General features: G+C 38.3%; 1 protein-coding gene across 1 annotated transcript in view; it reads left to right on the top strand.

The window, feature by feature from the left end:
- The first annotated feature begins 18,079 nt into the window (after nucleotides 1-18,079).
- Nucleotides 18,080-25,904, top strand: part of RNF11 (ring finger protein 11) — a 38,998-nt gene continuing 31,173 nt past the window's right edge. Inside the window, exon 1 of the mRNA XM_046008180.1 lies at nucleotides 18,080-18,638. Coding sequence (XP_045864136.1) covers nucleotides 18,516-18,638 — 123 coding nt within the window. The 5' untranslated portion in view covers nucleotides 18,080-18,515. The remainder of the gene's footprint in view (nucleotides 18,639-25,904) is intronic.

Genomic DNA, 25,904 nt, shown 5'->3' with positions numbered 1-25,904 from the left:
ATGCATTTATCTTACTGAGGATTCAGTGATAATTTTCCTTTCAAGGTCTCCTAGGGTCTACAGATAAAGCCTAAAACACATGGCCAAGCATGAAAGTCTCTTTACCATCTGGCCCTATATTTCCAGCTTCCTCTCCTCCATTCTCCCTTGTACTTGCTACTTCAACAATTCTGAAATGCTTGCAATTTCATAAGCTGTCCCAGTTTTTGAGTTTTTGCACATGCTGTTCATCTGTCTGGTTCCTTCCCTCACTTCTACTTACTCCATTCTTTTTCATCCTTCAAAACTCATTAAAATACTTACCGAGTACCTAAATATATGTGGTCTATATTCCTCTGGTCATTTAACAAATGTCTAAACACCATCTGGAATAGTCCAACCACCTTTAGCTGCATCGAACTAAAAATCAGAACCTTTAAGGCCTTTTGAGTTCACCAACTGAGTGCAACACTGCCCAAGCTGAAGAAATAGTTCTAGAGAGAAAAGATTGACCCAAAGTCATGGAGATCTCGGTTACCTATTGTTGTGTAACAAACTATCCCAAAGTTTTGTGGCTTAGATCAACAAACATTTCATTATTTCCTACAATTGTGAATCAAGAATCTAGTCAGTACTAGGTTGGTTGCTTCTTTGCTCCACAAGGAGTCAACTGGGGTCACTCAAAGATATTCATTTGGCTTCACTTACATGCCTCAAGTCTTGGCAGGAATGGCTAGAAAGCTGGCTTCACTTGGGCCCCTCTTACCCTGCAGACAATCTTAGTGTGATCTCTCCAGCAGGGTACATGGTGGCTCAGGGCTCAAAGAGACAATGTTCCCTAGATACAGGAAGTGGAAGTTAACAATCTCTTAATACTTGGACTTGGAAGCCAGCACAGTGTCAAGTCTACAGTATTCTATTGCTCAAAACAATCTAAAGTCCACCCAGATTTTGGAGGAGAAGACGTAAGGACAACAGTAAGAGGATCAAAGAATTTACAGCCATCTTTATAATCTGTCACCATCTGCCCTCTGACCACAAATTATTTACATTCTTCCCACAGGCAAAATGCATTCACCTCCTCAAAGGACCCGCCCCTCCAAACAGCCCATTACATTACAGCATCAGACTCTGGATTAAGGTCCATGAGCCCATTATCCGAGTAAGTTCCAGGTGTGGATGAAGTACCTCAGATATAATTCCTCAGTTGTAGCTTCTTGAGCATTTTGCCTTTCAACCTGAAGATCTCTAAACTAAAGAGATTAAGTTATCTTCCCCTTACACACACAACTACCGCAGTGACAGGCATAAAATAACTGTAATGGACGCTCTGGTTCAAAAGAAGGTGGTGGTAGCAGTGGGTGGGGGAACAGAAGCACATAGCAGTCACTGGTGTATTTGGAAATCTAGCCAGGCACATGTTGTCCGTTCCTTAAGGCCTAGTTCTGCTCCCTGGGAATAAGAGTGTCTGTGACTTTTGGTTTTTCCCTCTGAGTCATCCCTCTTTTTTCCATAACAAATAGCCCATTTTTGTAGTTGAGTAGTTTTCTCAGCCTGCTCTCTGCCCACAGCAGACTGGGAGTCCAAAGACCTCTTTTCATTTTGTGTTGTCGCTGTCAGTTTCAGGCCAAGCTAATGTAATCCTTTGAAAATTCAGGGAGTTTCCTGTGTATCAAAGTATACTCTACTCCATTATCCACAAAACACACCCACATATCTCTTTCAGAGAGCCTTTCTTGACCTTGGGTGCTCTGTGACGCTTCTGTGGAATGACACACTTAAGACTCTGAGAAAACCTATTATTTAGCATTGAGGGGCAATGAGGCACAGCATTAAGATTCTTGGCAGTCCATCGCCTTAACCACTCGGCCACCTTGTCCCCATTAAGATTCTTGGAAGTAATGTTTTTACCCCAGGAATAATTTATAAAGGATCTATAAGATACAGCCTTAAATCTTTACGAAGTTTTAACAAAAGATTTTACAGGGATGCCTGGGTGGCTCAGTCAGTTAAGTATCTGCCTCGAGGTCCTGGGATCGAGGCCTGCATTGGGCTCTCTGCTCAGCAAGGAGCCTGCTTCTCCCTCCCCCCACCCCACCCCACCCTGCTTGTCCTCTCTTTCTCTGTCAAATAAATAAATAAAATCTTCAAAAAAAAAAAAAAGATTTTACAGTTGCACCCTTGATTTGTTTTTACACTGTGACCTTATTTTGCTGGCAGCACCTTGGATTTGACCTGTAACAAGAGGCCATGTATTCCTTGGACATCTTTGTCCTGGAAACAGGCTAGAAATACTACCCTGGACCCTTCTTTAGTTTACCTCTCTTTTCTCATATTTTATCATAGATAGCTAGAAAAAGCTAGTCAATGCTTTGTACTTTTTGCTTGACAAGTTCCCAGTCAGATCCTTAAGTTCATTAGGTAACTTTCTATTTTACATGTTACTATAAATTACCATTTGTCAAAACTTCTTCCCACTTCCAAACACAATTTCTTGACTATTCTGCAAGTCTTCACCAACAATCTACTCCAGCCCATTCCAGATTTCATTAACAGATTCCTCAAGGCCTTCAAATCTATACCCATTGCCTAGTCTCAGAGTCAATATCCAATGTCTTGGGGTTTTTGTTATAGAAATACCCCATTTCCAGTTATCAGCTTCTGTTCTGGTTATCAGTTTTGGATTTAATAACTTTTTAAAAAAATCATTATGTATCTTAATTTTGTGAGTTAATATTTGGCATAAGCTTGGATGACCAATAGATTCTTCATCTCCACATGGAGTTAAATGGGGTCAGTGGATGGTATTCAGTTAGTGGTTTGGTTAGTCTGGAGGATCCTAGACAGTTTCACTCACATGACTAAGGCATTAGCAGGGACAACTAGAAGACTGGATTCAGCTAAGGCTCCCTCACATAGAAGCTGGGCTTAGTCGGGCCCTTCTCTCTGCATGTAGTCTCAAAACCTGTCCGTGATGTCCCTCCAGAATGATGTCAAACATCTTACCTGACACCCAAAAGCTCCAAGCGGTAATTTCCAAGGGATAGGAAATGAACACTTCCAGTTTTTTAAGTCCCAGACTTGGATACTGACAGTGTCATTTCTGCCATATTTTATTAGTTAAAACAGTACCAGATTCAGGAGGAAAGGACATAGACCCCATCTCTTAATAGGAGAGCACCAAAGTATTTGTGGCCATATTTAATCTGCCACATAAAAAAAGTTAACATTATATCCAAAAATTGAACTCAGATCTTCTGCCTCAGGTGCAGGCATGTGTCCTTATAGCATTCATTGATTCATTGATTCATGATTCAACAAACATTTTTGGAATAGTCCTGTTTGCTAGCCATCATGTTAGATGCTAAGACTGGACATTAAAAAAAAATTAAAAAAAATATATATATATATTTATATTTATATATATAAAATCTAGGATAGCCCACAGTCTAATAAAGTCAGTAGATATGTTCACAGATCATGCTACATGCTAATAGAGAAGTATGCCAAATACTGGGAGAACACAAAAGAGGGAAGAAATATCTCCACTGAGGAAGAAGGTGTATCAGGAGTTCTTCCTTAAAAAATGACTGAAGATCTGAGTTTTAAAGCTGAAGAGAATTTGCTGAGGAGACAATGAAAGACTGTCTAGGCATGGGTCAAGGAGAGACAGGGTTAGAGAGCATGGTGTGTTTGGGAAATATTGAGTTCACATGGTATTGCAGAGGATGTGAAAAATATAAACCACTCAGAAATTATTTAATATCTTTTCCTAAGGCAATTAGAGAGATATAAGGAGAAAGTGATTGAAGACTTCAACATAATGTTTTTCCAACTGATGAGTCCAAGAGTTGTAACTCCAAAGCTTTTCTTTTTATATTCCCATATGCAAGCCTCCCACCCCTACTTCTTCTTTAATCATGGCAGTAGGCTTAGAAGAAAGTAGGTCATTTAGTGTTCTATATTTACATCCAGCATATAAATTTATTTCAGCATGTGTTCAAGTCTGGGTAACAGACTGTATGTGATGAATACTAATCACATGTCTTTTCATGTGGTTATTTGAAAACTACACATTGAGCCTGACCCTACTACTTGCTTAGAGTAGAGACTGATGTGGTACAACTAAGAGGTTATTTTACTTGGCATCAGACTCCAGAACACTAAGTCAGTGGCCCCTTCCACTCCCTATCTTCTGTGATGCCTTTGTGAAAAATCAGAAAAAAAGTACATCTTCTGGGCAGATACAGACCTACACCAAGTTTCAGTGTCTCAGAAAGTAGAGTAAGGTCTGAATTTTAGTTGCCACTTGTTTCCTGGCTTCAGCACCTTTGTGACATGTACAAGATGTGAAACTCTATGTTCTGGCCTTGCCTGATTGTTAGTGTTCCATTGTTAAATTCAGAACAGAACCTGTAGACACAGACCACAGGAGCTAGTTCTTATTTCCTTCTCCCTACATCCCTTGATTCTTTTTTTTTTTTATTTTTTTTTTATTTATTTATTTGACAGAGATAGAGGTTACAAGTAGGCAGAGAGGCAGGCAGAGAGAGAGGAGGAAGCAGGCTCCCTGCAGAGCAGAGAGCCCGATGCGGGGCTCGATCCCAGGACCCTGAGATCATGACCCGAGCCGAAGGCAACGGCTTAATCCACTGAGCCACCCAGGCGCCCCTACATCCCTTGATTCTAATGTATCATGTGACTTACTATTCAAATACTAAGCAATCATCCTCCTTCTCTGTGCTTATTTTCCTCTCTGAAAGCTCCAAGAACTATTCCTTCCCACTCTGGAATATATAGCTCCATTTGTCAGGAATAAGTTTGGCAAGTATAATATCCTATCTATACTTTCATCTGCCTTAGGAAGAGAATTTTTGAAGGTTTTGTTGTTGTTGTTATTTTTCATAGCACAAACCATTTTGAAACACTAATACCAGGAATAAAGGGAAAAAGAAAGAGGAAACATTGCCTACAACCTTGTCTTCTATCAGAATATCATTTCCATTTCTTCGCATTACCTTGGTGACCATTGTCTTCAAGTTCCTAAATTCCAAACTCTGTCAACACGTATGCCATTTTTTTCATTGTTTTAATGAGAGAAAATATTTCATTTTCTGTCTTTTTTACTAAATGGTATTTCCCAAGAACTTTTCATGCTTCATTTATGCGTATGTTCAACAAACATTTACATATTTCCTATAATTTGCCAGGCTCTATTTTAGATGCTGAGGATTCAGTAGTGAAAATGACAAAGAATTTACTCTATGGTCTTAATTCTAGTGTTCATGCAATGAACAGTACATACATAGTAAAATATCAGGTGCTATACAGAAAAACAAAGTAAGGCAAGGTACTAGAGAAAAATGTTGTAGAGAATGACAATTTTAGAGAATACCTCTTGAAGTGAGTATATGATTAATCATTTTCCTATAGTCAAATATTTAGATTATTGTTTCTGAGATTGTCCTTCAGTAAATACGTATATGTTAGCTCCTAGTTTTTAATATAAAGATATTGTAGTCACCATAATTTATTTTTTAGAGGGCAAAATGTTACCAAGAAAGAGTTCTGGAAAGATGGCAAAGTAAGAAGTACCAAGATTCTGTCTCTCCTCCTAGACAACAACTGCATAGCAGACTCTGCCTCATATAACTATGTATTTGGAACTCTAGAGTCTATTGATGCCTTACTTATAACTTCCAGGGGAAGACCTGGAAGATAAATTGTGGTGAATTTCAATCAGTTTTAACTCAGCACAGTAGCAGCTATCCACCCTCCTCTCCCAGTGGCAGGCTGCTATGCACAAGTTCCTTGAGTAGTTTGACCACAGCTGGTACAAGCCAGGGTGAGCAAAAAGGAACCTGTCCTCCAAATATTGGAGAATGGTGCTCTGGTTGCTGTTTGCTGCTTCTGATCACAGAGGTACAAAGAGGTGGGCAGCCATTATTGTTGCCCCTTCCAGTTGTTGCAAGCCCTCCCCCTCGGACTAGTGACTTCCAGGGAGTTTAAAGTGTTGGTGCCCCTTTTTTTTGCTGCCCCTTCATTTTTCTCTTTTCCCCTTGAGAGAATTGAAGGGGAAAATAGACAATCTTACATGGTTGAAGACTTCATTACCTACTCATAATAAAGAATAGGACAGTCATTCCAGAAGATGATAAGGAAGGAAATAACAGAAGATAAATAAGAAAATAAAGGACTTACCACAATAAACCAACTCCATCTAACAAACATACACAGAACACTCTACCTAACAACAACAGCATACACATTCTTCTTAAGTGCATATGGGACATTTTTTAGGGTAGATCATATATTAGGCCACAAATTAAGTCTCGATTGATTTAAAAATATAAATATTATGCAAAGTATCTTCTATGGGATGAAATTAGAAATAAACAACAGACGGAAAATTAGAAAGTTCACAAAATTGTGCCTATTAAAAACATACTTTTAAACAAACAATAGTTTAAAGAAGAAATCACAAAGGAAATTAAGAAATACTTTGAGATGACTGACAAACAAAAACACAACATACCAAGACTTATAGAACTGAGCAAAAGCAATGTTAAGGGGGAGAATTATAGCTATAAACACATTAAAAAACAAGAAATATCTCAAATCAACAATCTAACATTGCAATTTAAGAAACTAGAAAAAGAACTAAACCCAAAGCTAACAAAAAAAGAAATAATATAGATCACAGATAAATGAAATAGGGAATACAAAAACAATAGAAAAATAATCAATGAAACCAGAAGATCAACAAAATTGACAAAACTCTCACTAGATGACTAAGGAAAAATAGAGAAGACTCAAATTACTAATATCAGAAACGAATGTGAAAACATAACTACAGATTCTACAGAAAGAACAAGGATTATGAGAATATTATTAGCAGATGTATATCAATAAATTGAATAATCTAGATGAAATGGGCAAATTACTAGAAAAAAAAAACCACCAAGATTAAATCATGAAGAAACAGAAAATCTGAATACTATAACTAGTAAGGAGATTGAACTCACAATAAAATATCTCCCTAGAAAGAAGGCCCTGGGCCTGCCTGATGGCTTCACTGGTTAATTCTACCAAACATTAAAGAACAAATGCCAATCCTTCTCAAACTTTTAAAAAAAACTGAAGAGGAGGTAACAATTCTAACTCATTCTGTAAGGCCAGCATTACCCTGATACCAAAGCCAGAAAAAGACATTACAAGTAAACTATAGGCCAATATGCCTTAGGACACATTGATGCAAAAATCCTCAACAAAATACCAGCAAACCAAATTCAGCAGTATAAAAAAGGTTATGCACCACAATCAAGTGTAGTTTGTCCCTAGAATGTAAGGATTTTTCAATATGCAAAAAGCAGTCAATGTGATATATCACATTAAGTGAATGAAGGAAAAAAACCCACATGATCATCTCAACTGATACAGAAAAAAGCATTTGACAAAATTCAACAAACCTTCATGATAAAAAACATTCTGAAAACTAGGAGTAGTAGAAAATAACCTCAACATAATAAAAGCCATATATGAAAAACCGAAAGCAAATATCATATTCAATGGTAAAAGACTAAAAGCTTTTCCTTGAAAATAAGGAAAAGGTATGGATGCCCACTTTCACCACTTCTATTCAACATAGTACTGGAAGATCTATCCAGAGCAATTAGGCAGAAAAAAGAAAGATATCCAAATTGGAAAAGATGAGGTAAAATTATTTCCTTTTTTTTTTTTAAAGATTTTATTTATTTATTTAACAGAGATCACAAGAAGGCAGAGAGGCAGGCGGGGGGTGGGGGGGGGTGGGAAGCAGGCTGCCCACTGAGCAGAGAGCCCAATGTGGGGCTTGATCTCAGGATCCTGGGATGATGACCTGAGCCGAAGGCAGAGGCTTTAACCCACTGAGCCACCCAAGCACCCCATTAAGAGTCTCATGCTCTACTGACTGAGCTAGCCAGGCTTCCCTAAAGTAAAATTATTTCTATCTGCTGATGATCTTATACCTAAAAAATCCTGAAGATCACACACACACAGACACCCTATTAGAACTAATTAATAAACTCAGCTATGTAGCAAAAAACAAAGTCAATACAAAAATCAGTTGCATTTTTACATACAGTTGACCCTTGAACATGGGTTTGAACTGAATAGGTCCATTTATATACATGGATTTTTTACATATAGCACTATCAATATTTATTTCTCTTTCTTATAATTTTCTTATACTATTTTATTTTCTCTAGCTTACTTTACTGTGAAAATACAGTATACAATGCATGTAACATACAAAAATATGTGTTGACTATTTATTTTATTGGTAAGTCTTCTAGTCAGTAGGCTATTAGCAGTTAAATTTGGGAAGAGTTAAAGTTATATATGTATTTTCAACTGCATGGTTCAGCAGTCCTGACACCTGTGTTCTTCAGGGGTCAACTACATTAACAATGAATAATTTGAAAAGGAAATTACAAAAACAAAATTTTTATAATAGCATCAAAAAGAATAAAATACTTAAGAATTAACCAGGGAGATGAAAGACTAGTACATGAACCTTATAAAACATTGCTAAGAGAAATTAAAGAAGACATAAATAAATGGAAACATATTATGTTCATTAAATGGAAGATTTAGTACTGTTTAAATTGCCATATTACACAAAGCAATCTACAGACTCAATGCAAACCCTATCAAAATCCCAACTAGTTTTTTAATAGAAATAGAAATAGGTATTTTAAAATTCATATGGAATCACAAGGGACTCCAAATAGCCAAAACAATCTTGAAAAGGAAGAACTGGGGAACTCACACTTCCTGATTTTAAAATTTACTATAAATCTACAAAAATTAAAACAGCATGGTACTGGCATAAAGACAGACATATAGACCATTGGAGTAGGATAGAGATCCCAGAAATAAAGCCTCACATAATATAATCAAAAGATTTTTGACAAGGGTGCCTGGACCATTCAATGGGAAAGGACGGTCTTTTCAAGAAATGGTAGTGGAAAATGGATATACATGAACAAAATAATGAATTTGAACCTTTAGCTAACACCATATTTTTAAAAAGCTAACTCAAAATGGATCAAAGACCTAAATTTTAAAAACTCCTGAAAAACATGGGATAAAACTTCACAACATTGGACTCAGGAATAATATCTTAGCTTTGACACTAATTACAGGTAACAAAAGAAAAAATAGACAAATAGGACTTCATGAAAATTAAAATTTTTTTTGCATCAGAAGACATTATCAACAGCATAAAAGGAGAACTACAGAATGGGAGAAAATCTTTGCAAATCATATAGCTGGTAAGGGTTTGTTAATCAGAATATACAGAGAACTCCTGGAACTCAACAACAAAAACAAAATCTGATTGAAAAGTAGGCAAAAGACTTGAATAGATATTTCTCCAAAGAAAAAGAATGGCCATTAAGCACATGAAAAGATACTCAGCATCACTGATCATTCAGGAAACATAAGTCAGAGCTACAATGAGATATCACCTAACACTTATTAGGATGGCTATTATCAGGAAAACACAAAACGAGTATTGGCCGTGATGAGGAGAAACTGGAACCCTTGTGCACAGCAATAACTGGAGAATTATTGCTTAATAGATATAGAATTTTGATTTAACAAGACGAAAAGAGTTATGGGGATGAATTGTGGTGATGACTGCAAAACAATGTAAATATGTTTAATTACCACTGAAGTGTTCACTTAAAAATGGTTACGTTGGTAAATTTTATGTCACATGTATTTTAACATAATTCTAAAAAGAATACAAGAGTTATAGAGATGGATTGTGGTGATGATTGCACAGCATTATGGATGTATTTAATAACCACTGAACTGTATGCTTAAAAATGATTAGAGGGTAAATAAAAGATTAAAAAATTAGAATAAATTCCAATAAAAAATTGGAAAAAAATTACAAAAATCTAGATATGTTCTGTTTGCAGTTTCCCAATGTGTCATGACATTTCTGCCTACTATGCCTTCATGCAAGCTTTCTCTTCTGCTTGAGTCCTTATCTTCAGTTCTCAGCTACTCATACCCATCCTACAAAGCTCAAGTGTCAAGAAGACCTTTTAACCTTTCTAGGCCAAGCTTTACTTAAACTCTAATGTGCATATAAATCTGAGGATCATGGTAAAATGTACATTCTCATTTACTCAGTCTTAGGTAGGGTTTGAGACTGCACTTCTAATAAGTTCCTAGGTGAATCAGCTATTGGTAATTTATGGACCACATTTGAGTCAGAAGGCATTAGACTAGCAGTTCTTAAACTTTTTGTCTTAGGACCCCTATATGCTCTTTTTTTTTTTTAAGATTTTATTTATTTATTTATTTTTATTTATTTGACAGAGAAAGAGAGAGATCACAAGTAGGCAGAGCAGCAGGCAGAGAGAGAGAGAGAGGGAAGCAGTTTCCCTGCTGAGCAGAGAACCTGATGTCAGGCTTGATCCCAGGACCCTGAGATCGTGACCTGAGCTGAAGGCAGAGGCTTAACCCACTGAGCCACTCAGGCGCGCCTCCCACCACCCCGCCGCATATGCTCTTAAAAATTGAGAACTCCAAAAAAAAATTTTTTTTTTGAGAACTCCAATGAGCTTTTGTTTATATAAATTATACCTATCAATATGTATCATGTTAGAAAATGACATGATGGGTGTCTGGGTTGGTCAGTGGGTAAAACGTCTGCCTTTGGCTCAGGTCATGATCCTGGGGTTCTGGAATTGAACCCTGTATCAGACTCCTTGCTAGGGAGTCTGCTTCTCCCTCTCCTTCAGCCCCTCCACCTCCCCTCATGCTCTAGCTTTCTCTTGCTCTCTCTCTCTCTCCAATAAATAAATAACATCTTAAAAACAAAGAAAACAAAACTGAGAAATATAAAAAATATTCAATTCATTTAAAAATAATAATATTAAGCCCCTTATATGTTAGCATAAATAGCGTATTTTATTTTTATAATATCTCTTTTTTTTAAGATTTTACCTATTTGTTTGAGAAAGAGAGCAAGAGAGGGAGTGAGCATGAGAGTGGGGAAGGTTAGAGGGAGGATAAGTCTCCCCACTGAGCAGGGATCCTGATGCAGCATTTGATCCCAGGACTCCTGGACCATGACCTGAGCAAAGGCAGACGTTTAACCAAATGAACCACCCAGGCATCCCTGCAGTATCTCTTTAATATCTGGTTCCATTCTATCATAAGTGGACAAATCCAACAGGTTTAAAATTTGTAAGGATATGGTTGAACTTGGGCACCATCAATCAACTGGGTATAATGGATAATTATAGATGTCTATAGGCTACTTTATCCAACAACACCAGCATATACATTCTTCTCAGCTCGTGTAAAACATATACCAAGACAGACCACATTCTGGGCTATAAAACATGCCTGACCAAATTTAAAAGTGTGGAAATCATACAAAGTCTGCTCTAGACCACAACAGAAGTAAACTAGAAATCAGTAACAGAAAGACAGCTAGAAAATCCCAAAATACTTAGTGATTAAACAACATACTTCTAACTAACACATGGGTCAAAGAAGAAATCCCAAGAGGAATTAAACAATATTTTGAACTAAATGAAAATGAAAAGAGAACTTAATAAAGTTTGTAGGATGGAGCAAAAGCAGTGCTTAGAAGGAAATTTATAGCACTGAATGCCTATATTAGAAAAGAAGAAAGATCTAAAATCACTCACTTAAGCTTCTATTTTAGGAAACTCTAAAAAGCAAATTAAATTCCAGGTAAGTAGAAGAAAAGGAATAATAAAAATTAGAGCAGAAATTTATGAAATTGAAAATAGGAAATCAATAGAGAAAATCAGTTAAACCAAAAGCTGGTTCTTTGAAAAGATCAATAAAATCAACAAGCCTCTATCCAGGCTAACTAAATTAAAAAGGGAGAGGACACAAATTCTAAGATCAGAAATGAAAGAAAGGATATCACTAAAGATCCCCTGGACATTAACAGAATAGTAAATATGACGTAACAATGTATTTACAATTACAATTCATGTAATACGATGTAATATGATGAATAATTCTATGCCCATGAATTTGATAGCATAGGTGAAACTGAGCAATTCCTTGAAAGACTCAGTCTGCCAAAACTCACATGGGAAGAATTAGACAACATAAATAAACCTAATTAAAGAAATTGAATCAACAATTAATAATATTCCAAACCAGAAAGTATCAGGCCCAGGTAGACACACTGGTGAAATCTACTAAACATGTACGGAAGAAATTATGCCAATTTTCTACAATTTCTTTCAGAACATAGAGGAGAGAGAATACTTCCTAACCCATTGTATGAGGCAAGCATTACCCTAATACCATAACCAGACAAAGAGATTGCAAGAAAATAAAATTACTGCCAATATCTCATTACCAAAAATGCAAAAAATCTTCAAAAGTTAGCAAATAGAATCTAACAACATGAAAAGAATTATATACTGAGATTTATCCCAGGTATGCAAGGCCAGCTGGACAACTGAGAATCAATCAATGTAATTCAGCCCATCAACAGACTAAAGAAGAAAAGTCCCGTGATCTTATCAATAGGTGTGGCAAAAGCATTTGACAAAATCCAACACCCATACATGTTACTCTCAGTAAACTAGGAATAGAGAGGAATTTCCTCAGATTGATAAAAACTATCTAAAAAGAAACCCTACAGCTAGCATCATAATAAATGGTGAGAAATTCAAAACTTTTCCCTAAAATAAGGAATACGGTAAGGATGTCCCCTCTACCACTGCTTTTTAGTATCATACTGGAAGTCTCTGGTAATACAATAAAACAAGAAAAGGAATCAAAGATATGCAGACTGAGAAGGAAGAAATAAGTCTGACTTTGTTCATAGACGACATGATCATTTATATTAAAAAATCCAAAAGAATGAACTAGAGAACTCTTGGAACTAGTAAGTGATTATAGAAAGTGAAATGTCCCCCTGTGATCAAAGGAGCGAGACTGATACAAAGCACTGAGAATCAAACTGACCCGTTCGGGGCCACCTCTTACAGAGAGGGTGACCCCTCCCAGCCTCACAGACTAACTTTTATAGAGCAAAGGCCATGTGGTTGAGCCTGGCCACGCACAGGTGACCAATGAGATTGTAACACACAGAGAAAGTTGCACAGTCATGCTAGATCACACACGGGTGGCCAAATGAATTACAATTCACCCCATAGTAGCTATTGGAACTAGCCTATCACCTTGGTCAGAATTGGCACCCAAAAGACAGGGCCCACACTCCTTGGTAGCTAGGGAGGTAGTATGTATGCTCCACTGATTGGATGTCTCCACCTGGCCCAACTCATTCCTGCATACGGGCTCTGTTATCTCCACCTCACCTGACCCACCCTTGTATTTAGGCTCCATTATCAGGGACTGGTCCACGGTATTTTACTGGTTTCCGGGACTTGCTTTTAAGTAAGTTGGGGGGTGGGGGGCAGGGTCAGTTTAAGTTTTACTGCATAAACAACAAAATCACTGTTTAATGGGATGGAATCGCTCTGGCTAAATAGGCCCTAACAGCAAGATTGCAAGATACAAGACTAACATACAAAAGTCAATTGCTTTCCTATATACTAACAACAAACAGGGAATTTGGAAGTCAAACAGAAATATCATGTACATTAGCAACTCCTCAAAATGAAATGATTATGTATAAAACTAACAAAATATGTAAAAGACCTATTTGAGGAAAACTACAAAATTCTGAAGAATGAAATCAAATAAGAACTAAATAAATGGAGAGATAGTCCATGTACATGGATAGGAAGACTCAATATTGTTAAGGTGTCAGTTCTTTCCAACTTGATCTATAGATTCAATGCAGTCTCAAACAAAATCCCAAGTTATTTTATCGATACCAACATTCGATTCTCCATTTTTATGGGGAGGCAAAAGATTCAGAATAACCAATAGATTATTGAAGAAGAACTGATGCTACCCTACTTCAAGGCTTATTACAAGGCTATAGTAGTCAAGACAGTATGGTGTTAACAAAAGAATGGACCAATAGATCAACAGAGCAGCATAGAGAGCCCAGCTAGTTCCACACAAATATAAACAGTTGATCTTTAACAAAGAAGCAAGGACAAGTAATACAATGGGGAAAAGATAGTCTTTTCGACAAATGTACTAGAATGGCTACACGCCCATGTTCAAAAAAATGAACTCAAAATAGATCACATTTAAATGTAAAATGCGGGTGCCTGGGTAGCTCAGTGGGTTAAGCCTCTGTCTTTGGCTCGGGTCATGATCTCAGGGTCCTGGGACCCAGTCCCAGTCTCTGCTGAGCAGAGAGCCTGCTTCCTTCTCTTTCTCTCTGCCTGCCTCTCTGCCTACTTGTGATTTATCTCTGTGTGTCAAATAAATAAATAAATAAATCTTAAAAAAAAATGTAAAATGTAAATATATAAAACCTCTAGAAGACAGCATAGAAGAAAATTTACATGACATTAAGTTTTGCAATGTCTTTTTAGATACAATGCACAGTAGAATACATGAAAAAAAATAGATAAGCTGAATTTCACTAAATTTAAACATTTCTGCTCTATGAAAGACAGTGTCAAGAGAATGAAAGGACAAGTCATAGACTTGAAGGAAATGTTGCAAAAGACATATCTGAGAAAGGACTCTTCTCTAAGACATATAAAGAACTCTTAAAACGCTATATGGTTCCAACTATACGACATGTTGAGAAAGGTAAACCTATGGAGAAAGTAAAGATTCAGTGATCTCTAGGGGCAAGAGAGGGATGAATAGGTGGAGCACAGATTTTTTAGGTCGGTGAAACTGTTCTTTATGATGCTATAATGGTCAATACAGATCATTATAAATTTGTCCAAACCCATAGAATGTACAACAGCAAAAGTGAAACTTAACATAAGCAAGGATTTTATGTGTTAGTCATGGGTCATTGTAGGCTCACCAGTTGTAACAAATGTACCATTCTGGTGCAGGGTGTTGATAATGGGGGAGACTATGCATGTGTAGGGGCAAGCTGTATATAGTAAATCTTTGTACCTTCTGCTCAATATTGATGTGAACCTAAAACTTGTCTAAAAAGTAAATCTATTTTTTAAAAATATCTAGCTCAGTGAAAATACCAGACTATCATATCTCCTTCTGCATTACAGCTCCTATTGTCAGAGAAAAGCAGAAGCAGACAGAAAATAAAGTAGTGAAGGCAAATTCTATTCAGGACCTGTTGCAATAGGGGAAGGGCAACCTCACTATAGAACTGGATTCTATCTGAATACAAAAAGGATGAGTGTGGATTTATGGGTAAGGAAAAGGTGGGATCAATGGATAGAAAATTACTAAGAGGAAACATCAGGGCTAAGGGGAATTCTGGCTAAACCTCTTTGATAGGATTTTTGCTGAAGGTGGGCTAAGGTTATCCAATACAAGTGTTGGGTTAAAAAACTGATGCAGATTTTTGCTAACACTGGAATAAGTAGGCCAAGGACAGAACTCAAGTTTAGGGCCTTGAGGACTTTAGAGGAGCCTGACTAGAGTTTGGTCAAGGAGTGTCTTTGTCACTGCAATAGCCCTGGTTATTACTTTTTTTTTTTTAAGATTTTATTTATTTATTTGACAGAGAGAGATCACAAGTAGGCAGAGAGGCAGGCAGGGAGAGAGGGGGAAGCAGGCTCCCTGCTGAGCAGAGAGCATGATGTGGGGCTCGATCCCAGGACCCTGAGATCATGATCTGAGCCGAAGGCAGAGTCTTAACCCACTGAGCCATCCAGACACCCCATCCATTCCCTTGTTTTTACCTATTGAGAAATACCAGGATGAAAAAGTTGTAGTCCTTTCTCATACCTAACAAAGGCAACTGGTATATGATTCAAATCCTAATTTTCGCCTGATTAACCATGTGAATCCATATTTCTACTCTTGCAAAATGGTATTACAATATACACCTTTCTGGGCTCTTACATGTCTGGCTCAGGCTAACAAATGTCACTTATGACTACATATTTGAAATTGTGTTAAAATATTCATATATAATTCATAGTTATATATAATACAATAATATATCCCATTTATTTTCTATTGTTACATATGTTCTAACTAAGTGAAATCAAGGACAGCTACATGAAAGTGGTTTTTAAGGAGGGTCTTAAAGGATGGCTGTAATTCAGCAGAAGGAAACAGCATGGCAGAAGGTCAGAGGTGAACAAGCATAGTGAAAACTGAGGGCATAGAAAGTAGTGTAAAGATGGCTGGAGTGTAGGATGCCTGGTTGGAGTTGGAATCAACTCAACATAGAGTTGGAATGTAGGGTGCCTGGTTGGAGTTGGAGTCATATGGACATAAAGATAGGACCAAATGGTGCAAGGCCTTAATGCCAAGCTAAATTTCTGAACAACAAGTCTATGAATGTTCTCTGGTCACATTTTTCATGGCAGTAGGTGGAGAATGGATTGATGGTGCAGAAGCAAAGGCTTCATTAAGAAGTTATTGTGAGAGTTAAGAGGAGACCAGGAAAATGGCATGGATGGGGGAGAGGAAGAGGCAAATGCTAAAATTTTTGTCCCAGGGAATCCAATGATTTTACTTTTCAAGCTAGAGAATTAAGTAATGATTCTTGGGGACATATGAAAGATTCTAATACAAACATGGCATTAGAGATCCCATATGTAAGTGGGAGCTATTAATAGGAAGGAAGGTTAAGTCTTGCAGAAGAGAGAATGCAGTGAAAAGTTGTATTTAATATGGGATATGAGTATATTTATGTAAGTAATTTTGTAGAATAGAGACTCCAAAGTTAAAGTACTCATGCCCATACTAGTTTCACGGTGTCTTACCTCCAAAAATCACTTCTGATCCTCACCCAAATGGTCTAATCACTCTCCTTAGGGCTCTCTAAAAACCTCTGGGGGAGGGAGGAGAGGAACTCATCTGTTACTTGTCTTCCCAGCTGGACTCTATGCTCCATCAGAGACAAGCTAGATCTGGTAAACCAGTTTCCCTAGTGCCTCGCATATGGTCTTGTGAGGGAAGAAAAATAATCAGTAAATGGTGAATAAAAGAAAGGGAGTCAAGATCCACTTCTTGCCTTCTGGGAGCATTCTCATCTTTCTTGTTTCCTTCCTTTGCATATACTGCTTCTTGGGCTCTTTGTTCATTCAACCAAGAGATCCTAGTCTACCTTAGGCAATGTGTCAGGCCATGCACAGAGGAGAGAAAGATGATTCAGCTTGATCAGGTTGTGACAGAAAAAAGCTCAGGGACTAAGAGCACAGAGAAGACTGGAGGGTTAGGGGAAACAAGGATGAGTTTAGGAAGGACAAGTGGGAATAATGGTTAGCCTGATGCGAGGTAGAAGGTCCAGAGTGAAGGAGAATTGAGCTAAGGTCAGAAAAACAATATAGGTTAAAGACTCAGCCACTCGGAACAGTCCTCTAAGATAACCAAAAGTACTTTATTTAGCTGGCCTGGAGTTTAGAATATTTGAGGGGACAATGGTGCTAATGAGTTAGGGGAAGTAGAGTTGTAAACCATATAAGAATACTTAGTCATAGCAGTTTTGGGAAGCCATTGAAGGTTTTAAACGGGGGATTCGATTTATATTTTAAAAAGATTATTCACCTGTGCAAATTGTGGATTGATTGATTCGTTAATGAGCTTGGGTTTTTTTCTGAAAGAGTAAAGGGGAATAAGCCATTTAACATTTTACCCAAGGGAGTGACACATTCAGAAAAGGGTTTATAAATAGATCACTTGGCAGAAGGCGGTGAGAAGACTGTCAGAACGGTGCACAGGTAAGAGCAGAGACAAGCGGGGAGGGAGAGAGAAGTGGAAGTGAGAAGGCACGGGAGACTGGAGAGGGATTTCTGAGACAGGTACCGTGCCAACTGTCAGAGAGAGAAGCAGAAATTGACGCGGCCCCAGGAACAGCTGCCGGAGGCGGGGAGGGGGGCGCGGCCGCGTAGCCGGAGCCGCCCACGGCTCCCGGCGCCGGGGGCGGGACCAGAGCACGCACGGCGGCGTGACGCAGGACCGCAGCTGGCCTCGTTCTGGCTGCCGCCGCCGCTTTGAGGCGGAGTAGGATGAGGCCCGCGGCCGCGGTTGCGGCGTCGGCAGGGGCAGCAGCAGCTGAGGCAGCAGCTGAGGCAGCCGCGACGGCCGCGCCCCCCCCTCCTGACCTGGATTAGGCCCAGCAGCTCCGTGGCCGCCGCCGCCCCGCGGGGGGGCGGGGTGGGGAAGTGCTTCGTCTCCCCGCCCCCCCCCCCCCATTGCCGCCTCGCAAGAGGCAACCGCCGCGACCCCAGCAGAGCCTGCGGCCCAGCCTTGAGCCCCCAAGTCCGGGGGCTGGCATGAGTGGCCCTTCGGCGGCACCGGGGGGCGGGGGAAACGCCGCCGCCTGAGCCCCGGCCTGCTGTCCGACCCCACCTCGCTGACCGAGGCTGACCGAGGCTGACCGCGGAGCGTGCGAACGACCCCGCCACTGCTTTCTTCTTCCCGCAGATCACACATTCTAGCCCCGGAAGATGGGGAACTGCCTCAAATCCCCCACTTCGGATGACATCTCCCTGCTTCACGAGTCTCAGTCCGACCGGGCTAGTTTTGGCGAAGGGACGGAGCCGGATCAGGAGCCGCCGCCGCCATATCAGGTAGGGGAGGGTGTGTGTTGGGAGGAGGGGGTGCGAGGAGTAGTGGCAGCTCCGGGCCTAGGTTGAGGGGGCTTCGGGGCTGTCACTGGTCCTGGCCTCGGCAGAGCCTGGCCTGGGGGACGTTGACCCCCTTACAGCAGGGACTGAGGGTGATTGTTCCCCGTTCCTAGAACAGGGGATATCTTTCACCTCCCCTCAGAACGATGTGGGGATGGTATTCTGTCTTTGGGTTCTGGGATTCTAGTATGTGAACAAATCCCCTTGGCCAGTGACTGGTGGTTCGCTTGTGGAATGTGGGAATGACATTTTTCTGCCTTTATGTCTAAATCGTGTAGTCTGAGCTGTGAGGTTTGGGGATGATTTCCTCATCGCGCCGCCAACTGGATTATGGGTTCTGGATAGGTGGCTGTCCCCCACCCCATATATATTGTCATGTATGATCATCCTCTCCTCCCTCCCTCTCCCTGTACCCCGTGTATTTATGTTAATTGGTTCTGGTAGGTGTTCATTTCTCCTACATGAGAAAAGATCTTCAAGTGGTGATTTTAGTCCCAGCGACATCCAGAGTTGTTTATATATATATATATATATATATATATATATGTATTTTAATCCCTCCTCCTTTTGCTCCACCCCTATGACACACCTTTTAAACGCGCTGATTCAATAAAACTTGAGTATCTTGAACTTCGGAAACCTTTAAACCTGACTTAAATGCCTTCTGTTACTCGTGGTTCTCCCTTTGTATCAAAGACTTGTTCCTAAACAATTTCAGTGCTTTTTGTACTGCAGTCATGGGTCCCCTACATTTTTACACAATTAATAAAACCTAAGTAAGACCTCTTGAACTCAAAACAGATCTGAAGATGTTATAATCCATAATATATATAAAAACCTTTCCTTTCCTTTTCAATTTTCAATGATACTGGTTAAAAACTTTTTCCAGAGGGGCTTGGATAGTTAAGTGGCTTAATTGTTTTCCTGAAGGGGGTTTAATTTTCTAACTGGGCAGTCTCCTTTGTTGTTTCATGTGGTGACATCATTATCTAGTGTTATTCTTTTCTCATTTCTTTGTAAACCGGTGTCTCATCGCACCAGAAAAACCTGATCACATATGTTGGTTTTCTGAATAAAACCCTCAGGATCCTTTCATACATACCAGTAAAGTTCACTCTTAATTGTGGCGTACAGAAGCCTCCATGATTTATCTTTCATATTCTGTATTGCAGGCCTACCAAATACACGAGTGTTCTCCTATCTCTTTGCCTTTGCTCCAGCTGCTCCCTCTGCTAGGATCCCTTCCCCCAAGGTCTGCCAGGTGAACATCTAATCCTCTTTAAGGACTCGGCTATCCTATCACCTCTCTCCCAAATCTCTATACTCTTCTCCCTCCCTCTGTAAATCCATCATTCAGTTGTTTGTGTACCACCACCTCCCCACCTCCATAAGCCGCATATAGAACACTTGGGTGTTACGTATGTTTCATCATTAAGGCATTTCCTTCTTCCTCCAGTATAAGCTGCTTGCAGGGATGGACCTGTGTCACCTGTTATGCTGTTATGTCCCCAGTATCCAGCTCATAGTAAATACTTGGTAACTTCTAGGATAAATGAAGACTGTAAGACCTTGAGAACAAGAACTGTGTCCTCAATGCTTCCTGAAATTACTGGCACTGAAATGTTGAATGAATTAATGAATTTGAATTCAGTACCATGTGTTTTAAGTTTACACACCTGTTTCTTCCAAAAATTGTCACAGGGAAGGTCTTTTTCATCTTTCTGAATCTTTGAAGCAAGCAAATTGTTTATATTTCACTCTTCATTTCCCTCAAATACTACAGGACAATATGCTTATTTCAGTTTCATGAGCAAATATTTTTAGAGGTATGATTTTTATTTCAAAATCTCCTTCCATGCTCCCTAATCCCTTTCCAGGCAAATTGAATATTTTAACTGCCCTTTTTCTGTTACCCTTATGATAATACAGTGTAAGGATAACTAGTATTTTTGGGAATTGTATTTGCTTTTTCCAGGAGGACTAGATGATTACAAGAATTTTTTTGGTATCATGAAGGAACATTTTTTTGAAACATGTTTATTTGTGACAGTGGGAGTTTTTGTGGTTGCTCTTTCCTGAAGTGAATGACCCAGATACTGATAAGCAAATTTGGTATCAATTGAAAGAAAATTTTTAAAATGGGAGCATTAAAAGAAAAAGCTTCATCTCCTCCCAAAGGAAATAAGATGTATCGAAATGATTAATGAAATGATCTGAGAAACACCAGGGGGATAATTTATATTTTCAGTGGACAGAAGTTAGCACTTTTTAATTCAAAAAATATATAATTAAAAGAGCTACAGGAATAATAGTTTATTTCTTTAAAGAATAGTCTCAGCTGTGGTAGGATTTTTAAAAATTTCGTGAAGGGAATAGCTGATTATAAAGGAACACACTTAGTATTTTTCTGTAGTGGGTAATTAAAAGATGTCCTTTGTTTTTGTGTTGCATGATGTACATATATGCCAAGAGCTCTATATAGTAAACTTCTAAGTTCTAGTTATTTCCCATTAGCAGGATCTGACAGATTTGTTTTAACTTATGCTTAAAAAGTAAAATGCTGAGGGGCGCCTGGGTGGCTCAGTGGGTTAAAGCCTCTGCCCTTGGCTCAGGTCATGATCCCAGGGTCCTGGGATCAAGCCCCACATGGGACTGTCTGCTCAGCAGGGAGCCTGCATCCTCCTCTCTCTCTCTGCCTGCTTCTCTGCCTACTTGTGGTCTCCGTCTGTCAAATAAATAAAATCTTTAAAAAAAAAAAAAAGTAAAACGCTGAGCCATTATGTTTAAAGTTTATGGGAAGTACCTGTTTCTTTCCTGTGTTTAGTCAGTATCCTCCTAACTGGTCTCAGTGTGTTCACCCTTGCCTTCCTTATAGTCTGTTCTTAACCCAGCAGTCATTCTGGTAAAAGAGATCATGTCACTTAGCTCAGCCTTCTGTGGATACTCATTTCATGTGGATCCTCATTTCATTCACAGTAAAAGCCAAATTCCTTAGTGTCCCATAATCCCTACGTAATCTATATACCCCTACACATACCTCTCTTGACCCATCTCTTACTACTCTTCCCCTGCTGGCAACCCTTTTAGCTTCTCTGGCCTACTTGTTCCTAGGATACTCCAGGACCTTTGCCCTGGTTGTTTTTATGCCTGGAGTAGTCTTCCCCAGGTATTACCATGGCTGACTCCCTTACCTCTTTCAAGTCTACTCAAATGACACCTTCATAAACCCTTTGTGAACACCCTATTTAAAATTACAACCTGCCCTAACACCCTGGAATTCTCCCTTACCCGGTTCTGTTTTTTTCCCCATAGCATTTATCACTTTCTAACAGTCTTTACTTACTATGTTTATTGCTTATTATCTGTCTTCTCCCACCAGGGCTCAGCTCCTTGAGGAAAGGAGTTTTTTTTTTAATTGTTGAACAGTACCTGGCACACATTAGACACTCCGTTATTGGTTGAATGAATGGATTTCTTTTAAATGAATTAATATATTTGAGGCCAATGCAATTTAATGTTTTGTAAGAAGGATGCATATTCCTAGTGCCTTCTTTCCTTTAGTATGGATCATTTTTAAGGAACCAATCCTAGAAATCAAATTTCAGTAATATTAATATAGGAATTGGTTTAAAAGAATTATAAAATAATTTAGGTTTTTTTAAAACTCTGTATATATAATCTATAACAAAATGTTTATTTTATGAGAAAGTATTTGAATCTTTATCCATAAAGAAATGGGAGGGAAGAGGTTAGAGCTTTTTTTGAATTATAAGGTAAAAACAAAGAAATTGGGCACACCCTCTACTCTGTCCTTCCCGAATTTTGAAAAGAATACAAAGGAAATCTGCCCATCAAGGGTAGTCTTAGAGGGAAGATAAACTATGAAAGGCTGGAGGATGAAGGTCCATAAGAGGAAAGTCCAGTTGGTTACCCAGTGCTGAAAGAAATGTGTGAACAGGTTGAAGGACCTGAGTGGGGTACTACACTCTAAGTCCCACCCCTCCCATTTGTCATAGGCTATTTCAAGAATAGCACTTTGTTAAAAAGAGCTTAATATTCATTGAACAGCAACAAAAGCCACTTTATAGTATTTCTGTGTACTGTATCTGTTTATATAAATACAAAGATTGGAATCTCAAGTTTTGTAGTAACTGTAGTTTGAGATTCACTGATCTCTTCCTCCTGCCCTGTACTTTGTGATTAATTCATTTGGGATTTTAAAATCAGAAGAAGATAAATTAATACAGCAGTGAGTGCAGGTGCAGCCCTGGTTTTGGAGTCAGATGGATCTGAGTTCAAATCCTGGTTGTCACTTACATGAAAAATACAAAGAGTTTATCAGAATATGTTGTGTGTTGAATTTCTTTCATGAATAACAAAACATTTTGGATATTTCAAATTGTGACTGAATAAAGGCTCAAGGTTTCCTATAGAACTCATTAACAGTAACCTTCCTTTAAGTCTAGAGTGTAATAAAATACTTATTTTTAACTATTTAAAGATGTAATAATAATACCTTGTTTTTTTAAAATAACTGAAAAATTGGAGTATATGAAGATTTTTTATGTATTACGTTTTCTCTACCTTTTTGGTGGAAATTACTTCAATCCTTATTTTGCATATCTTCATCTTATTAAATTACTTAACTTAAAATTCCCTTTGTGTGAAATTTTATCCCTCTCCTCTTAATGTTCTGTCTTTTCATAAAGGTGCAGATCAGATCCAGCCTCTTTAATAAAGCCTCCCCTGGCCATTTTTGTTATATTTTTGTTTGTAGTATTTATCTGGAAATCATATTGCATGATTAATTAGCTCTTAATGCTTTAACAATGATTATTTTTCCAGATTACAGTTTCTTTAAAAATGAGAATTATGTGGGGGCCCTTGGGTGCCTCAGTCACCTGAGCATCTAACTCTTGATTTCTGCTAAGGTCATGATCTCAGAATTGTGAGAGTGAGCCCCACTACGGGCTATGTGCTTGGTAGGGAGTCTGCTTGAGATTCCCTCCCTTTGCCCCTCCCCCCACTTGTGTGTGCACTTCCTCATAAATAAATGAGTCTTTTTAAAAAATGAGAATAATGTCTTAAAAAGATATTTTAAAAATCTCTCAGTTGAATGTAATGGCATCCTACACATTGTAGATTCTAGTGCGTAACTTAGAACTGTGCCTTCTCTCTCTTACACTGTTAGCACCATGATTGAGGTCCTTATTACTTCTCATGGTAACCTAATTGATGTCTCCTCTCTTCCCCATTTGTTTCATTCCTCAGTGCTTGATAAATCTCTCCAGATCAGATCCCTTTCCTCTTAATTCTTAATGATTCTTCATGACTTATTACTGAAGGTCTCTATATTAGCAATCAGAATCATGATCTGGCTATTTACATATTTTTACAGCTTTTTGTAGTCTTGTATACAACTTATATGCTAGTCAAATTAAGAGTTTGCTATATTCTATATATGCCTTCTGCTCCAGCTTCCACCTTTGTTCTTCATTCACATTGCCCAAAATTTTTTTCCCATAACTGTTTCCAGTATAGGTTCAGAGTTTCAAGGTCCAGCTTCTATGCCATGACTCCATTTCTGATTTCCCCCAATTTGAATAACATAGTAATCTGAACTCCTTTAGCACTTTGTTTACCATTCTTAGGACACTTTACCCTTCCTGTTTGATTTTATTTATAACAATGTCATATCTCCTCTGCTAGGCTCCAACTCTGATGATTCAGCTTTGCATTGCTAGAATTACGCTTTTCACATAGCAGGCACTCAAATAGAATAAATGTGAAAATCAGTTAATTGCATTTTTCTGTAAGAGTGTGAAAGTCTAGGGTTCTTCTTGCTTCTATATAAATTGTCCCAGAATTGTGGGGTTTTTTTGTTTTTTGGGGTTTTTTTGTTCTTTTTGTTCTATTACTTCTTATTTATAAAGTACAGGAGTTTTTTTTTTTTTTTTTTTTTTTTTTTTTTTTTTTTTTTAAAGATTTTATTTATTTATTTGACAGAGAGAGAGATTACAAGTAGGCAGAGAGGCAGACAGAGAGAGAGGAGGAAGCAGGCTCCCCGCGGAGCAGAGAGCCCGATGCGGGGCTCGATCCCAGGACCCTGAGATCATGACCCGAGCCGAAGGCAGCGGCCCAATCCACTGAGCCACCCAGGCGCCCCGTACAGGAGTTTTTTCATTTGAGTTTGGTTTGTGTTCTGTAGTTCAGCTTGCCTGACTTGTTTTTTCTTATTTGTCACCATTGTTGCAGGGGTTTTATTTATACCTGAAACCCACTGTGGATGTCCTTTAATTAAGGCTACTTCTTTGCCATTAAGAATGTATGTACCATTAAGAGTAGGACAGTTTGTGTGTCAGTGTTTAATTCTAGAGCTAATTATAGGGTAACTTAAGAAGATAGGGGTAATGAGTTACTTGGTGCATAAGATCTGAGAAATTGACTTCCTTAAAATATTTTTTAGCTAATACTTTGTAGAAATCTCCATATTTTATTGTAAAATTTTGATCTATTAAAATCTTAATATAATATTTTGGGTAGAATGAAATTTTTTTTTTTTTAAGATCTTATTTGGCTTCTAAATAGAAAAACTCACAAAATGACTAGTATAGGTTCTCTCTGACATTTTTCTTCAGCTTGTGCCACTTTTTCTCTTTTGTCTTCTGTCTTTACTGTGTCTTATCCAAGTTAAATTCTGTAAATGAGGAGGGGAATGAAAGATAATCGTAAATAAAAGTTACAAGTTATATTTGTCATCTTGCCTGGAGCCATTTTTGAATATAATTATCTTCTGTGTATAACCTTCCTTCAAGCAAACAGCTAGGGATGATGTATTTCTGTCCTGTATTCAAATAGATTATTAAAAAATAGGCTGTAACAAGTAATTTTATAGAAGTGATTCCTTACCAGTAATAAATATTTATGATAATAGTATGCTCAGAATTCAGGATTTTTGCAATTGTGATATAAATGAAGTGGTGGAGATACTAAGGACTTAAAGTGGAAATGTGAATGAGAAATATAAGGAAAAACTCGCTAATAGACAGCCAGAGTTTGTGTTTTTGATGGCAAAAGAGATTGCTGCATGGAATTGAAAAGTAAAGTGATAAGGGAGAATTAAATATATTCGACTCTTGGATAATCTGCCTGACCTTTTGATTTTGATATTCAGTTTGGCTTTATGGTATGTTGCTTTTGAAGTCGTAG

Source organism: Meles meles, chromosome 1 (genome assembly GCF_922984935.1).
Source record: "Meles meles chromosome 1, mMelMel3.1 paternal haplotype, whole genome shotgun sequence".
Taxonomy (NCBI): Eukaryota; Metazoa; Chordata; class Mammalia; order Carnivora; family Mustelidae; genus Meles; species Meles meles.
The sequence above is the reverse complement of the archived record's forward strand: the minus strand, read 5'-3'. Positions and strand labels throughout refer to the sequence as shown.